Below are 17,372 nucleotides of genomic sequence, written 5' to 3'. Positions count from 1 at the left end.
AGGTTTTACCACCCTCAATTTCAAATTAAGGTCAGAATATTATTCAAATGCAGACTATAAAATGAAATCAATCCGCCTTAATCTTCGGTAGTAAGCATAGAATATTCGAAGATCAAAATGGATTGACTTAAATTTTACAGTCTGCATTTGAATATGTGCGGTGTGTGTGAAGCTCAAAATATTCAGTTCCATATTCAGGTCCATGGTCTGAGTCTGACCACTTCAGTTCGTCCACGCTTCCGAGATGTTAAAAAATATAAGTCACGTATCTAAAAAAAACTGACAGAAGCTCGTGTTTTCAAATTATGAAGAAATTTCCTCATTAAATGAAAATAAAGCCTGCGAAAGACGACAGGAGCGCGCTCCTCCCAATTCATATCCTGGAAACAGTCGCTGCTTGCAATCTGTCGTCGCATGGTGGCAGTCCCAGTGGGAGCCCCGGTCTCTCTAGAAAAGCATTTCTCGTTCCTGACTTTTGGTATAACCTGCAACATTTACTCTCTCTCTCTCTCTCTCTCTCTCTCTCTCTGTGGGAGGTAGTTCGATCGAGAAGGGCGATGTGGAGGCTGAAGGTGGCGGAGGGAGGAGGAAATCCATGGCTGAGGACGGTCAACAATCACGTCGGCAGACAGGTGTGGGAGTTCGATCCCGATTTTGGGTCGGAGGAAGACCGGATGGCCGTCGAAGAGGCACGGGCAAACTTCACGAAGCATAGGTCTGCCAAGAAGCATAGCTCGGACCTCCTTATGAGAATGCAGGTAAGGATTTGCTTGTTTCTTTGGCGGATAATCGTGTCAGGTCCTGTTTGGATCCATGGAGGGCTTTCTTCGACTAGTTTCCTTGAGCTGGACGATGTTTTCTATTGCTAATTTTAGTCCTTTGGTTTTATCCTAAGGTGGCGTGTTCTCGTCATGACAATGCTGGTTTGCGACTCCCGCGCGTCTCATGTTATTTTTTAGAGAATTGCGTAAATGTCACCAGATTAATCTTGAATTCCTTCATGCATGGACGATCTTTGGTTTTTCAGAAGCCTGTTCTTTCTGTGGTTCTTCTAGTAATAGTCGTAAACCTTGACTGTTTGATTCACTGAATGGCATTGATAAGGGCACGTAAACCCCCGTTTCTGCAAATACTTGTTCGTTATGGTTTACTCCAGGATTTTAGTAAATTTTTACACCACAACGAATTGCAGATACCTTGTAGATGTCAAGTTCTTTAATCGGTATTTTGTGGAAAATGATGGGAATTTGCTCTAATTGCTCTTAGATATCGACCTTTCAGGTTGTCATTCTTATTGATTGTGTGGACTGGGTAATGCAGTTGATTGCAAACTTGTGGTAGGTTTAGGCTATCAGAGCATTAAAAGAGTTCCACAGTTGTTGGTTTTGGCATTTAATTGATGATTACCTTCTGATCTCACGCGTGGAATGTACACACTAGAAGTGGAGAAGCGAGAGATTTAGGTTAGAATGCATTATTTATGATTGTGAACAAATGAAATCTAGTACAGAAAATAGGGTAACTAATACTTAACCAAACTGTACGGAACAAAATCAGTAATATTTTTTTTTTTAAACTTGAGAGTAACAAAGCCATCTTCATATGGTCCTGTTTGTTTTCTTACCATTCTTGCTGAATTCGTTTTGATGTTAATGAATTGTTCTTAGCCTGTTTTGAAGTGTATATACAATCTTTTGTGTTTCATTTACTTTATGATCATTTTTTTGCTTTTTCATCGACATACTCATCAATTTATTTCTCACCATGCAAAATAAGAAATAAATTGGAATAACGTGGACTAGGCTGCCTTCTGAAATTCCTAGAAAGAATAACTTTTTTAGTATCTGTGTTTCTACCTGCTTGTTTAGCCTAGTGATGGCGTTTTTGCTGCCAGACTTGTGCTCAGACCTTGTATTTTTCAAAACTGTAGCTTGGAAAAGAAAATCCCTGTGACATTTCAATACCTCACGTGAGCATAGGAGAGACTGAGGATGTTTCATTAGAGGCAGTGACTGCAACCTTGCAAAGGGCTCTCAAATTCTACTCAACTATTCAAGCACATGATGGCCATTGGCCTGGTGATTACGGCGGTCCTATGTTTCTTATGCCTGGGTTGGTGAGTTTTCTAGGTTCTTTTATGCCTAATTTCTACTATGTACCACCCACAGATACGCTTTGCCTTTCGGAATTGTCTGTCTTCTATTGTATCCACAATTCTTTATTTTTCTCACTCAGCATTTAATTTATAATAAGCAGTCTTGTGTCAAGGTAATCTTAGTGGTCTCATTTGTTAACTTAGGGATATGAAATTCCAAGTAACCTATTATTTTCTGTAACTTCTGTTGAAAAAGTAATTGCCAATATGTTTTTATATAATTTATACAGGTTATTGTTCTATACGTTACTGGAGCACTGCATAATGTTTTATCTTCAGCACATATTCAGGAAATGTGCCGTTACCTGTATAATCATCAGGCAAGGATGAGCTTATACATATCCTTTTTATTCTCTCTTTTCTTTTCTCCAATTTACTGGTGCTGTACTTGCATGTTTTCTCTAAGATTGTCAAAAGATTTGAAGGGACTTATCTCCTTATCTTGATTATAGAATGAAGACGGAGGCTGGGGTTTGCATATTGAAGGTCACAGTACCATGTTCTGTACGGCATTAAGCTATGTTACGTTAAGATTGCTTGGTGAGAGGCTTGAAGGAATGGAATCATGTCGACTGGACAAAGCACAAAAGTGGATTTTGGACCATGGCAGTGTCACTGCGATACCATCCTGGGGAAAGATGTGGCTTTCGGTATATTTTTTCTTTATTCTTCTATAACTTCTTATGTTTGATGTTATCAATATGCTTTTGTTGCTGTGCTGCTCCAGTGATGCTGGAAGAAGTAGTTTATACTTCACACATGATCCTTCATGAAAACTCACCACATTCATTAGTTTCTGTCAGGAACACTATGTAAACATAAACTGTGTGCTCAATAGATTTCTCAAGTCATATTGAAGCAGAGGACACAAACTAGAACTTGTGCAATTATGTCATTCACAGTTGCTGGTGAAAATTTGAAAATTGTTGTGATTTTACAACAAAAAACTTGAACGTTTTATTATTAGTTCTTCTCTTTTTAAATTTCACAAATTAGTTTGGATATTTTTTATTATTTTTGCAAGAAAATTAGGTGAAAACTCATAAATTCATAATATTTCTATTTATCTTCCTACATATTTTTTATTTTCTTGAATTTCTGAGAATTTATCGAGAAAAATAAAAATATAAGGAAGAAACCCTGAAAACCTTTCTTAGAAAATTCCTGAGAATGACATCTGTGACGACAATTTACATATAGAGCCTAAACGCATGCACAGCACATGGATGCAGAGAAGCCCACATTGCAGGTCATAAATTCTTGTAAAGGTGTGAGATACGTTTTGAACAACCAAAGTTTCCATATCCAGGTAAATTGCCCAAGATGATATCAAGAAATCCATGAACCATATTTATTCTTTAGATTATTATATGCCAGGGGGTTTACTTTTCAAGTGAAGACAAGAAAATCCCACGTAGTGTGTTCTAGATCTTGCTAGTTCTCTGATAAAACTGAGAAAGCACCAAATGTGTAGTTCTTAATTTTCTCTTTCCAATTACTTTAAAATGTTTGTATTGAAAATCATAAATAAAACCAGCCTGAAAGAGGTCATTTTAATACAAATATAGTGTGTTTAACCAGATTGGACATTTATACTAGAGCATTTTCTTTTGTGTTTGCATATGTCGTGCAAAATCCTTAGTCATTATAGTTGTTTGAGCCTTTGAGGATATTAGCTTCAGCAGAAACTCAGTGCATAATATATAAATGGGCATAACATTCTTCGATTGCCAAGTTGTTAGTGTACAAACACACTCCCTATTCCGTCTTTGGTGAACCTTGATGTATGTTATAGACGTGCACGATTCTAGAGATGAGGAACTGAGGTGTTTCATTAATAACTATCACAGGTGCTTGGAGTATATGATTGGTCTGGCAACAATCCCTTGCCCCCTGAAATATGGCTTCTTCCTTACTTCATCCCTTTGCACCCAGGTAATTATCAAATGTTTGGATGTCTCAATTGCTTATGGGATATACAAGGCTTTTCTTTGTTTTGCAATAATTGGTTGTAGTTCCTGTGGTTCAATTGCTTTTGTGATGGTAATCTTTGAGTATAATTTTCTGCACACAAGCAAACCTATAAGAAAAAGCGTGAGCAAATACCTCTGTTTGATATCCATAGCTGGTGTCTATATTGAAGAATTCATTCACATTTGCTCTTCCCAACCATAGATTGGATTTCCATAGAAGTTGAATTCAATTGTTTTGTATCTCTCAACACTCCCATTTAGTTTATAGTTTTTCTGTATTCTCATTTGCATCTCACCACATTCATATCAGACAGTCAATACATTATTTCTCAAGTTCTACATTGGCCTGTCTTTCATCGTTCATGGCTTCTACCCATTTCTTGGAACCAATGTCACGTATGGTACAGGTGTGGAGCATCTTTAAAAACTTGGGTATGGGGACACCGTTGTGTGTGTGTGTGTGTGTGTGTGTATGTATGTATGCATATATGTATGTATGTATGTATATGAATTCAAACAAACAAAACAACACATTTATGATTCAAAATTTATAAATTATGAAGAAAAAACTAATAAACAAGGTATGAAGGTAACAAACATACTAAAAATTAAAAATAATTTGCTTTACTGATCCTCCTCAATCTCATAATCAAGATTAGAAGGAACAATAGGTTCCCAAGGTCCATATTAAAAGCATGCAAATCATGTTCTCTTTCAAGATCCATGTCAATGTCCTCTAGATTAACATCCCAATGCTTGGATGATCCTGAATTGCAACTTGCAACACAAAAACAATATGATTCAAGTTTATATTTAACTTCAAACAACCAATAAACAAATTTACACATATGAAAGATAAAAATTAAAAGCAATACCTATAACCATCCGAAGTGCGTGAAAGTAAGTGCAGGTTGGAGTGAACACAAACTGAATCTTTTGCTCGCTTACTAGTGAGCCTTGTCACACATACCTTCTTTGGGTATTAAACGGTGAGGTTTTTCTCGGGTATAATAAAATAGAATTGTTTTTTCTAGGAAAAATCTTGACAAGCTTTAAAAAAGCTAAAATGGAAAGATCCTAAAAGTAACATGTGAAAAATGTGAAAATAAAAATCTGGTAATTAAAAAATGTCAAAAAATGCATAAGAATGAAACAACGAAAGAAAAATAAAAAGGGAAAAATGCGATTTGTGCGCTTTTTCAGTTTGGCTTCTTTAAAAAAAGAACACTTTTTTTCTTTTTTTTCATCTGACCTGTTTTAACTTTTTTTTTTTTTTTTTGCGTTAGTTTTGAATACAACATGTTTTCTGTGACAACGAAAAGGAAATCCAATTTCGGTCAGACTTGATCTGAATCATAGTTCAGATTCAAGTCGGTTCAGTGAGGGCGACCACGAAAGTCACCGATGGTTATGGCCAAAATAACTGTTGCAGCCTTGAAACGTGGAGGGAGAGAGAGAGGGCTGAAGACGTGAGAGTTGAGAAGAAAAGAACACGTTTAATTCACTAACCCTAATCTCTATTATAAAGAGATTAGGGTAGAAAGAAGATTTACAGATTACATCAATCTAAAATAAAGAAAATATTAAAGAGATCTTATAACTCTTTAATATTACAAAGAACCACCTAAAAACATAAACATTCTTATTTCAACACTCCCCCTCAAGCTGGAGCATACATATTAAACATGCTCAACTTGTCACAACATTTAGAGAAATCACCAATAGGGAGAGCTTTGGTGAAGACATCTGCAGCTTGGTCTTCTGAAGAGACATGAATAGTGGCAATGGTTCCTCCTTGAACGAGATCCCGAATATAATGATAGTCAACCTCAATATGTTTATTCTCTCATGGAAAACTGGATTATTAGCAATGTATGTGGCTGCACGATTGTCACAATACATCTTCATGGGAAGTGGAATCGACACACTTAGGCTAGATAGCATGGATCTAAGTATCTAACCCAAGTCATTTCTGTTGCAGTTTGAGCCATAGCTCTATATTCAGATTCTGCATTAGATCTTGACACCATGCCTTGTTTTTTACTTCTCCATGATATGAGGTTGCCTCCCACAAATACACAAAACCTGTGGTAGATTTTCTGTCCTCGACTGAGCCAGCATAGTCAGCATCACTATAGGCTTCCACTTCCAGAGTCTTGCCTTTTGTGAACAAAAGGCCTTTGCCAGGTGACGATTTCAGATATTTAACCACCATCAAAACAGCATCCCAATGAACTTTCCTTGGTTTTTCCATAAATTGACTTAGTTTCCCCACTGCAAAACTAATGTCTGGTCTTGTCACAGTAACATAGAGTAGTTTTCCAATAAGGGATCTATAAGATCTAGAATCCACTAATTCTGTTTGGTCATCATGAAGGTGTATACGTGGATTCATAGGCAAATTAACCGGTTTAGCTCATAGCATCCCTGTGTCCTGCAATAAATCAAGAACATACTTCCGTTGAGAGAGAACAACACCCTCCCTATTGCGAGCAACTTCTATTCCCAAGAAGTATCAAAGTGGACCAAGATCTTTCGTCACAAAGTGTTTTTGAAGAAACAATTTTGCATCAGAAATTTCTTGATCAGAGTCACCTGTTAGGATAATATCATCAACATAAACCACGAGAATGGTTATACCTCTGGAAGTCTTCTTGATAAACAGAGAATGATCAAGAGGAGATCTCACAAAGCCACACTTTGAGACTACCTCGGAAAACTTGTGAAACCATGCACGAGGACTCTGCTTGAGTCTATAAATAGCTTTCTTCAGCTTGCACACTTTGCCACACTCCCCCTGTCGTTCAAATCCTGGTGGTTGTTGCATATAGACAGTCTCATCGAGATCACTGTACAAAAGGCGTTTTTGACATCCAATTGATACATGTGCCAGTCATGGTGGACAGCCACAGAAATGATAAGACGAATGGTTTCCAACCGAGCAACTGGAGAGAAGGTCTCAAAGAAATCCACACCGTAGGTCTGCATGTAGCCCTTAGCAACCAACCGAGCTTTGTATTGTTCCATAGAACTATCAGAATTATATTTCAGTGTGAATACCCACTTTGAGCCAACAATATCACAACGACGAGGAGGATCAACAAGTTCCCAAGTGCCTCTCTGCACTAAAGCATCCATCTCATCTTGCATAGCCCGTCTCCATTGGGTGTCTAATAAAGCCTGCTGGTGACACGTAGGAACTGTATGAGCAGCCAGAGCTTGAATGAACTGTTGCATATTTTTACTGTTACGTGATGAAGAAGGGAAGAACGAGAGTGGGAGAGAGGGAGAGAGAGAGGCGAGAAAACTTATGATTAATCTCGTGCTCTAATCTCAACTTAAAGGGAGATTAGGGCACGGCTGAGACAGTTACAAGAGAAGAACAAATAAAATATTAAAAGGACAAAAAGGAACCCTAACTCTTAAATAATCAAATAACTACCACATTTAAAAACAAACTTTCTAATTTCAACACTCCCCCTCAAGCTGGAGCATAGATATCAACCATGCTCAGCTTGTTACAACATCTAGAGAAATCACCAATTGGAAGAGCTTTAGTAAACATATCTGCTGCTTGGTCTTCAGAAGCAACATGAACAGTGGACACCACACCTTCTTTTATAAGGTCACGAATATAATGACAATCCACCTCAATGTGCTTTGTTCTTTAATGAAATACAAGATTGTTTGCAATGTCTTGTTATCACAGTACATTTTCATAGGAAGAGGAACATGAATACTCATATTCGTTAGCATAGATTTAACCCACGTAATCTCAGTCGCCATTTGAGCCATTGCTCTATATTCAGATTCTGCACTTGATCTAGAGACTACATTTTGTTTCTTGCTTCTCCATGATATGAGATTACCTCCAACAAAGACACAAAAGCCAGTTGTAGACCTTCTATCATCAACAGACCCTGCATAGTCAGCATCACTATAAGCAACAACATCAAGAGATTCACCCTTCTTAAAGAAGAGGCCTTTGCCTGGGGATGATTTTAGGTATTTCAATACCATCATCGCTGCATCCCAGTGGACTTTTCTAGACTTTTCCATAAACTGGCTTAATTTTCCAACAGCAAAGCTTATGTCTGGCCTTGTTACAGTAACATAAAGTAGTTTTCCAATGAGAGACCTGTAAGATCGAGAATCTACTAGTTCTGATTGATCATCATGAAGGTGAATACGTGGGTTCATAGGGAGATTAGCCGGCTTGGTCCCTAGCATCCCTGTGTCCTGCAGTAAATCAAGGACATACTTCCTTTGAGACAATGCTACACCTTCTTTGTTTTCCACAACTTCAATCCCAAGAAAATATCTCAATTGACCAAGATCCTTTGTGACAAAATGTTTTTGAAGAAAGACCTTAGTAGTAGATATTTCTCGACCACAATCACCTGTCAAGATAATGTCATCAACATAAACTATCATGACAACTATACCTGTGGAGGTCTTCTTGATGAATAGGGAATGATCCAACGGAGATCGTTCAAATCCACATTGTGAAACCACCTCTGATAATTTGTGGAACCATGCCCTAGGACTTTGTTTGAGTCCATAGATGGCCTTCTTCAACCGACATACTTTACTACACTCCCCCTGTCTTTCGAACCCTGGTGGTTGCTGCATATATACAGTCTCCTCAAGATCACCATACAAAAAAGCATTCTTCACATCAAGCTGATACATAGGCCAATCAGAGTGTACTGCAACAGAAATAATAAGGCGAATAGTGCTCAATCGTGCCACTGGAGAGAACGTCTCAAAGAAGTCAACCCCGTATGTCTGAGTGTAACCTTTAGCTACTAATCGAGCCTTGTATCGCTCTAACGACCCATCTGAATTATATTTGACTGTAAATACCCATTTGGAACCAACGATGTCACAATCTTTAGGTGGATCAACCAACTCCCAGGTACCACGCTGTACGAGAGCATCCATCTCATCTTGCATAGCTGTTCGCCATTTACAATCTAGTAAGGCCCGTTGATGACAAGTTGGGACAGTATGAACTGTCATAGCCTTCAGAAACTGTTGTAAGTTACCATCAAGATGGGTAGTGGAAACAAAGTGAGAGATAGGATGCATGGTACACTGTCTCTTGCCTTTGCGCAGGGCTATAGGCAAGTCATCTAAAGGAACAACACCAGGTATACTTATTTCAGTGGGGCTTACATCTTGAGAAGAGTCTGATGGTCGACCATGAGAGGAGTCCTGTCGTCGAGTGTAGACCAATGGGGGATCCCGAAACCTATTCATAGTGAGAGTAGGAGATGGAAAGGATTGCAACGGGATAGGAGGAATAGGTAACGGGATAGGACATGGTACTTCAGTTGAGGCAGAAGTATGACTGAAGTAAGACTGAGACTCAAAAAAAGTGACATCCGCACTGATATACTCTTTGTGAGTTACCGGCTCAAAACACTTGTACCCTTTTTGGTTTCGAGGATAGCCAATGAACACACACTTAATGGCTTGAGTAGCAAGTTTATCACGTTTAGGCCCAAGAATGTGTACAAAACAGGTACAACCAAAAACTTTTGGTGCAACGGAAAACAAGCTTCGATTGGGATAAACAAGTTTGATAGGTACTTTGTGGTCAATGGAGGATGACGGCAAACGATTGGTCAGGTGACAAGCCATGAGTATGGCATCACCCCATAAGTATGCAGGAACATGATTATGAAGCATGAGGGTACGAGCAACAGTTAGAAGTTGCCGATGCTTTCGTTCAGCAACTCTATTCTGTTGTGAGGTATGAGGACAAGTGAATTGGGGAGAGATACAATTTTCAGCATAAAAGGTCATTAAGATAGATGATTTGAACTCAAGAGCATTATCAGTGCGGATACACTTAACCACAGAACCAAATTGAGTCTTTATTTCAATAATCAAGTTTTTGAGAATACAAATAACTTCAGACCTTTCCTTCAAAAGGAATACCCAACTGACTCGAGAATAAACATCAACAACGACAAGAAAGTACCTAAACTTATTTCGGCTAGCAACCCTGCTAGGCCCCCACACATCAACATGAAGAAGATCAAATAACCCTTGACTGGAAGGACTAAGACTCGAAGGAAAACTACTACGTGTGTGCTTGCCCAGTTGACAAGCCTCACATTGAAAAGACTCTGGAATAGAGAGATTAGGAAGGAGAGAACGGAGCTTGGGTGCTGAAGGGTGACCAAGCTGGAGATGCCACTGGAAGACTGTAGACTCTGATGTAGAGGAGGTAGCAGCAAGGCCCATAGGAGTCGACAGGATGTAGACACCCCCTTTCTCATAGCCGCCACCAATCGTCTTCCCAGTTTGCAAGTCCTGAAATGAGCATGAACTAGAGTAAAAAATAATACGACAGTGTAAATCAGTAGTCAATTGTTTAACTGAGAGTAAATGAGATGGAAATTCAGGAGCATATAAAACATGTGAAATAGTCATAGACTTAGAAAGTTTCACATCTCCAGAACCCAATATGGGTGACAGTCTACCATCTGCAATTTTTACATGACGTGGCTGGGGAAATTTATGCAGAGTAGTAAAAGACTCGGGTCTGCTGTAGAAATGTCTCGATGCTCCTGAATCAATAATCCACGAAGTACCTGAGTCAGACGTGGAAGGACCCGCTGAGAAGGCTCGATCAGTCACCGCTGTAGTAGCTGAATCCTGTGAGGCTTTGTGTGCCAAAAATTGCTCATACTCAACTTTGTCAATGCTAACTGTCTCTGGAGCTATACTAGGCGAAGAGTCCTCCACTGTAGGAGTGGCAGTCTGTGCAGATTCCATAGACGAGTAAGTAGAGCTCTTGCCCTGTTTGGTGACCATATTTCTTCCCTGTGACAAAGAGGATGGGCGACCATGTTTATCCCAACAGCGATCCTCTAAATGACCAATCTTACCACAATAGGTGCATTGGAACCTCCCACGGCCTCCAGTTCCACGACCTATACCTCTTCCTCTTGTACTATAGGTGGAGCCATGACCACGACCACCCCCACAGCAAGTGCAGAGGCAGGCGTCACACCAGCTGGTTGAGACAGACTGATAGCAAGACGGCTAAGTCTGTTGTACGCATCAGAGAGGTCAGGAATTTCACTTCCAGTGAGCATCTGATCCTTAGCAGCAGCATATTCAGGAGAGAGACCAGCAAAAAACTTTGCAACCATAGTAGGTTCAAAGTGTGACTTATAACACGATTTGTACGGAGGACGCAAGAATTTCAAACGTTCATAAGTGGCTTTAACTGTGGCAAAGTATTGAGATAAATCTTGACTTCCCTGTCGGAGATTGTGCAACTCTTCTTCAACTTGAAGGATTTTACTTACATTCTTATCTTGAGAATATGTCTGTCTAAGAAATTCCCACATCTCCTTCGCAGTAGTATAGTACGTAATAGTAGAAGCAATATGAGGTTGAACACTATTCATAATCCACGACATTACCATGCTGTCGTCCTCTTCCCAGGTTATGTACTTCCCTGATTTGTTAGTAGGCTCATCCTCTTCAATTATGTGTCTCTTCCGATGACCTTTAACTGACAACATAAAGGATCTGGACCACAGTTCATAGTTGTGTCCTATGTCACACGGATACGGGTACGGGTATCCTATGGATACGGGTACGGGTATGGGGACACGACATTTCAAAATTTTAGGATACGCGGATATGGCGAATATTATATTCAAAAAAATTAAAAATGATAATAAAGAAAGTCTCAAACAAAACATTGTTCATCACCAATCTCAAAAGTGATAACTGCTAAGACATAAGCAAGAAAGTCTCAAAGAAAGTTACAAAACATTGTTCATCAATCATCACAAAACATTGTTCATCATCATTCTAGTCATCATCAATGCCCAAATCATCGTTCTCCCCAATCTCCTCTTCTTCCACAATAGAAGATGTTGAGGGAATACAAGGTTCTTCGAATCTTGAATTAACAACTTCAAGTTCATTCTCTTGTTCTAAGTTAAAGTCGTCAACATTCACGTCCCAATATTTAGTTTCTCCTTCCCTACAAGACAAAAAAATTGTAATTATTATGATGTTAGCGAATAAGAAGAGAAACATCTAAATCAATAAATCATATACTTAATTTACCTATATTCTTCTTTGTTCCGTGATAGAAGCCGAAGGTTAGAATGCACATAAACCAGATTTTCTGCACGTTTGCTTGTGAGATTATTTCGTTTTATAGTGTGGATTTGTGAATATGTACTCCAATTTCTCTCACTGCATGAAGATGTAGCAGGTTGAACTAGCAATCTGAAAGCAAGGTATTGAAGAGTAGGATAAGCAGTTCCATGTTTAATCCACCAAGATAAAGATGGATAATTATCTTTGTCTACAGTTGCACCTACATCTTCTCCAATTCCAGTAGAAAACCTTTCAAACTCATCATTAGCTCGGCGATTTTGATGTACATCAATGAAAATCCTATTAATACATGCTACTCTGTTTGTTGATAATTCTAGATCCAGATGTGGTGGGGTTCTTCCAACACCCCCTGTAAGCCACTTTTTTCCATAATATTTAGGATTTAATGTATGTGCCATGCATTGAAGAGGATTGCTACTTTTATCCCATCTTGCAATCAATATTCTATGCACATGATCAAAAAATGCTGAATCTTCAAGTGCAATACTTTTTTTTCATGCTTAAAAATAACCTCTTGGATTTTTTCAATCATAGTGTCCCACATCTCATACACACAGTGCAACGTTGAATTATCACAATCAAGAACTCTCAACATCTCCCAGATCGGCTCTGTGAATGCAAGAAAATAAAAGATTTGATCCCACCACTTGTCTTCAAGAATCATTCCTTTGATTGCTTGAGCTTTGTCATCATCATCAGCACGGTAGAAACTCCAATCATCATCAGTCACCATACTGATCAATGCACTTTTCACCCTTTTTATCCTTTTGACCATAACAATTAGAGATGCAAAACGTGTCTCTGCAACTCTTAATAATTTTAGATCAGAATGCTTGTTATAAATGGAAAGTGCATGTTGATGATTTACTATGAAATTTCTGATGTTCCTCACATCCTTTTCCAAGTCTTCAATCCACGAACATAATTCATAAGCATGAGGATCTTGCTCTTTACTTGGTGGATTGCATATACTCTTTAGAGCCAAATTTAAGCTATGAACTGCACAAGAAGTCCAAAAGATATGAGGGTACTCCTTTTCTATCGCAATACCAGCTGCTCTACATACAGGTGCATTGTCTGTAATTAGCTGAACAACGTTTTCTTTCCCCACTTCTTCAATTATTTCCATAAACAATCCTTTCAGATACTCAGCACTTTTGTATTCACCAGATGCATCTATTGCTTTCAAGAAAATTGGTCCATTTGCTGAAGTTGCAATGAAATTAATAAGAGGGCGTCGTTGCAAATCTGTCCAGCCATCAGAAACAATAGAAACTCCGTGTTGATCCCAAGTGAACTTTTGAGACTCTAACAATTTGTTCACTCGAGTCATCTGTTATTCTAGTAGTACAGTGCGAAGCCTTTCAGAACTAGGGGGAACATACCCAGTCAAGTTAGAATTTGCAATAGATGTAACTAAGTCTCTCCAATATGGACTTCTAGCTACATTAAATGGTATGCAATTAGCATAGAAAAATGTCGCCACTTTTAGATCTAATTCTCGCCGTCCTTGTAAACTAAATGAATCCTTAATTGATTTCTGATGAACATCAACAACTTTTCTTTTTTTGGTAGGATTCTGAATATCATCATGTAAAATTGAAGCAATGTCAATGAAACCAGATCCAGATGATGTGCTTTTCTTATTCTCAAAGGCTTTTTGTTCTTTCTTCAACTGAGCCAAAGTCTCGTTAGTGATTTTCTTACATGGTTGAATTCCTTTTTGACTGATTTTTAATAGATGTGCTTTCACTCTTGTATATGATCCATTGAACTGTCCCTCACAAAAATTACACCTAAAAAAAGCATTTCCACCGCCTCCAGGAGGTTTCCCCATTAGATTCACGTATGACCATAATGGTGGCTGAGGTGTAGCTGATCCAGAACCACAACTTGTAGGTTGAGAGTCTTGAGACTGAGACACTGTTTTTCCTTTGCTCGCCATACTAGATTAAACATAATAAAAAAATGGAAAAAACGTATAATGAACATAAAATTTATGAAATAAAACAATACAACAAACTGACAAAGTATAAACATGCACTGCAGTCACAAAACTTCAGATATTCAGAAGCAGAACGAAGGCTGAATAGTGAACAGGAACATTCAGGAATTGTAAATGATAGTACTGCCAGACTGAATAGTGAACAGGAACAGAAGCAGTTCGTTAAAGCCTAAAACTAAAAGAAACATGAACAATAGCGAAGGCTGAAGTGAATAGTGAACAGTGAACAGGAACATTCACGAATGGTAAATTATATGTTAATGCCATCTAGATATCACGTATTCATCATTGTCTAGCATCATGAACAACAGCGAAGGCAAAATCCCCAAATCGGTTATACACCCAAAACGGCAAAATCCCCAAATCCCAAAATCAAACAAAAAAAAAGAAAACATCGCACATAGCATTGAAGAATATGATTCTAAACCGTCCAATCTTCAAACCAAAACATCCCCAAATCAGATTTTAATACCCAATGTAAAAAATCCCCAAATAAAAGTTGAAACCCTAACTTCTATTATCGAAAATAATCGACAAAACACTTACCTGTCTGTCGCTGGCTGCCGCCGGACGCCACCGGAAGTCGCCGTCGATCGCCGGAGCTCGCCGTCGCCCGCCATTGCCTTACTGTGCTGCCAGCCTGCTGCGGAAGCCGTGGAGGGTAAACGAAGGTCGAGCGTCGAGGGTAGATGTTAGTGCGTAAAACAAAACGCGGGTTAAAAAATCGGTTATACAAGTGGTTTGGATCGGGTCTGACCCAGACCCGATCCAAAACGTATCCAGCCGTATCGCCGTGTCGAGATCCCCGTGTCCGCGTGTCGACACCGGTACTCGACCCAGTTTGCCGTATCCGTGTGACATAGGTTGTGTCCATCTAGTTTAACTGTAGATCCATAGGAGAAGGGATTTCCACCTCCTTTGTGATCGTTACCACCCTCGGAATTGCGGCTCTCAGCCATAATAAATCACAGCAAGGATAAGAATACCACGATAAACTGTATATAAGCAGCAACTTCACGTGGACAACAGGAATAACACGAAACAAAGGAACATGCACACGTTTCTTTCACATTCCCAAACAGCAAATAAAAGTAGCCTGCTGAAACCACACCAGAAACGGACAGGGAATAACTTGCTGAAAATAGTGACTTGCTGAAAATGGTCTGCTGAAAAACACACCAGAAAATAACAACTTGCTGGAAATAACTTGCTGAACAAACACGTCAGACAAGAACAGGGAATACAGCCTGCTGAAAAACACGCCAGAAAATAACTTGCTGAAAAAAAAAAACCTTACAAACAAGGTCTGCCGCTGCTTCTACTATTCCCAACCTCAACTCTTAAACAGCAGGTCCATATCTTTCGTAAAAAAAAATAGCAAAACCTGTTATGCGTCACCAAAACTTCTATCATACCTTACACCGCAGCCACTAATAGCATAACGTTCCACTCAAATACTCTCAACAGCGTCCATCAACAGCCCATAACCTTGTCGACGCACTCCACTAGAGGATCTGATCACGCCTTCCACATAGGCGAGATCAGGTCCTCTTCCACTCAAGAAGAAAAATAAGAGAAACCAGCGATCACGCCAGCAACAACTTGAGATGCTCACGTACGAGAAATCTGAGATGAATGGTTCACACCAGCAGACTGAATCAATACCGCAAGGAAGGCACGAGAGGATCACGCCAGCAAACTTGAGTCGATCACACCAACGTAGGCTCTGATACCATGTTACGTGATGAAGAAGGGAAGAACGAGAGTGGGAGAGAGAGAGAGAGAGAGGCAAGAAAACTTATGATTAATCTCGTGCTCTAATCTCAACTTAAAGGGAGATTAGGGCACGACTGAGACAGTTACAAGAGAAGAACAAATAAAATATTAAAAGGACAAAAAGGAACCCTAACTCTTAAATAATCAAATAACTACCACATTTAAAAACAAACTTTCTAATTTCAACATTTACCAACACCATCAGCAGACACAAAATGAGATATAAGATGTAAAATACATTGTCTCCTGCCTTTGCAAAGAGCAATAGGTAAGTCTTGACAGGGATCAAAATGACTAGGGCTATGCACTTCAGATGTACTTACCTCCTGAGAAACCGTTGGCGAAGGATTATGAGAAGGGTCCTGTCACACCCCGACCTTTTGACACTCAAACATTTTTTTTTCTAACATCCAACATCGAGGTGTGACTACACAATAGTTCAAAAAGAAATGAGCCAAACAATTCAAAACAATGGGGCAAACTTTCCATTATATAGCATTTCAGTTCAACTGTACATTTGACAAAAATGCCCCAAAATCACAACATCGATGCCTAATAAAAAACAAGGCATCAGTAAAACCAAAACCCGACGTGCCGGCACTACAGAAACCGAAACCCAAAACCTCCCCAGTAGGACATGAGTATAGCCATCTGCTCAGCCTGCTGCCCCGGGTCCACCAAAACCTGAAAAAAAGAAAACAACTGAAGGCTTAGCCTTCGCAGTATGGCAACAAGCCAGGAAAAGTCCAAACCCTCTCAAGTAAGGCTCAAATAAAAGAACAAATATCAACCCATCTATCGTCATGTCTTGTCAGAGTACGACACGTAAAAGCTACTTGATGGCCACACTAACACAACATCAGTCACATGCGAAGCATGCTTAAACATAACACTTGCATTCATATCAATCACATATACGTCAGTCACATGCATTCTATCAAACACATTACATTTTCATTAACTTTAGTACATTAACAGTTCATATGGGTGCAACATAGGCACGTGCACACCGCGGGCGGCCTACAGCTGAGAGACAACCCTCGTGGTGGCCCATAACAGTATGGATCCATTTCACCCGCTGCAGCGGTAGAGCACTCATCCCTGGATGTGTGAAGTCCAAGGTGAGATACTCAGCCTTCCCTAGGACACCCAGGTTGGGAAGGCGGGAGCCCAATGCTCCAAGCACAACACACAATAGAACCCTGGGGCCTTGCACCGCCTGCGCTCTGACAGGCGAGACCAGTGGCAAATAAGGGGGACGTCTCCCACTGGCCTCACATCCCACTGGCCTCTCATCTCTTAG

At 39.5% G+C, this 17,372-nt stretch overlaps 2 protein-coding genes across 6 annotated transcripts in view; one reads left to right on the top strand and one right to left on the bottom strand.

The window, feature by feature from the left end:
- Positions 1 to 367: 367 nt before the first annotated feature.
- Positions 368 to 17,372, top strand: part of LOC116266909 (cycloartenol synthase 2-like) — a 59,245-nt gene continuing 42,240 nt past the window's right edge. For 3 of the 4 annotated variants that reach the window (XM_031648388.2, XM_031648389.2, XM_031648387.2), the window contains exons 1-5: positions 368 to 758; positions 1,931 to 2,116; positions 2,386 to 2,475; positions 2,608 to 2,805; positions 4,006 to 4,090. In XM_031648388.2, the coding sequence (XP_031504248.1) occupies positions 558 to 758; positions 1,931 to 2,116; positions 2,386 to 2,475; positions 2,608 to 2,805; positions 4,006 to 4,090 (760 nt within the window). In that variant the 5' untranslated portion in view covers positions 368 to 557. The remainder of the gene's footprint in view (positions 759 to 1,930; positions 2,117 to 2,385; positions 2,476 to 2,607; positions 2,806 to 4,005; positions 4,091 to 17,372) is intronic. The other variant, XM_031648386.2, reaches the window with a different exon arrangement.
- On the bottom strand, positions 11,843 to 15,561 carry LOC126410683 (uncharacterized). 2 transcript variants are annotated; one of them, XM_050081198.1, is made up of 2 exons: positions 12,232 to 15,561; positions 11,843 to 12,145 (listed from the first exon to the last, which is right to left on the bottom strand). In XM_050081198.1, the coding sequence occupies exons 1-2, from the start codon at positions 12,684 to 12,686 to the stop codon at positions 11,971 to 11,973; spliced, it is 630 nt and encodes a 209-aa protein (XP_049937155.1). In that variant the 5' UTR covers positions 12,687 to 15,561; the 3' UTR covers positions 11,843 to 11,970. Both variants share the same exon structure in this region; 1 of them encodes a protein (XP_049937155.1).

This window comes from Nymphaea colorata, chromosome 13 (genome assembly GCF_008831285.2).
Source record: "Nymphaea colorata isolate Beijing-Zhang1983 chromosome 13, ASM883128v2, whole genome shotgun sequence".
In the NCBI taxonomy this organism is placed as follows: domain Eukaryota; kingdom Viridiplantae; phylum Streptophyta; class Magnoliopsida; order Nymphaeales; family Nymphaeaceae; genus Nymphaea; species Nymphaea colorata.
Note: the sequence above shows the minus strand (reverse complement) of the source record. Positions and strands in the feature narration are given on the sequence as shown.

Excerpts from the sequence above, each read along its gene's own strand:
- LOC126410683 (XM_050081198.1), bottom strand. The coding sequence starts at position 12,686 with ATGGCACATACATTAAATCCTAAATATTATGGAAAAAAGTGGCTTACA. Across the intron at positions 12,146-12,231 it reads CGGAACAAAGAAGAATATAG|GGAAGGAGAAACTAAATATT; the intron begins GTAAATTAAGTA and ends TTTGTCTTGTAG.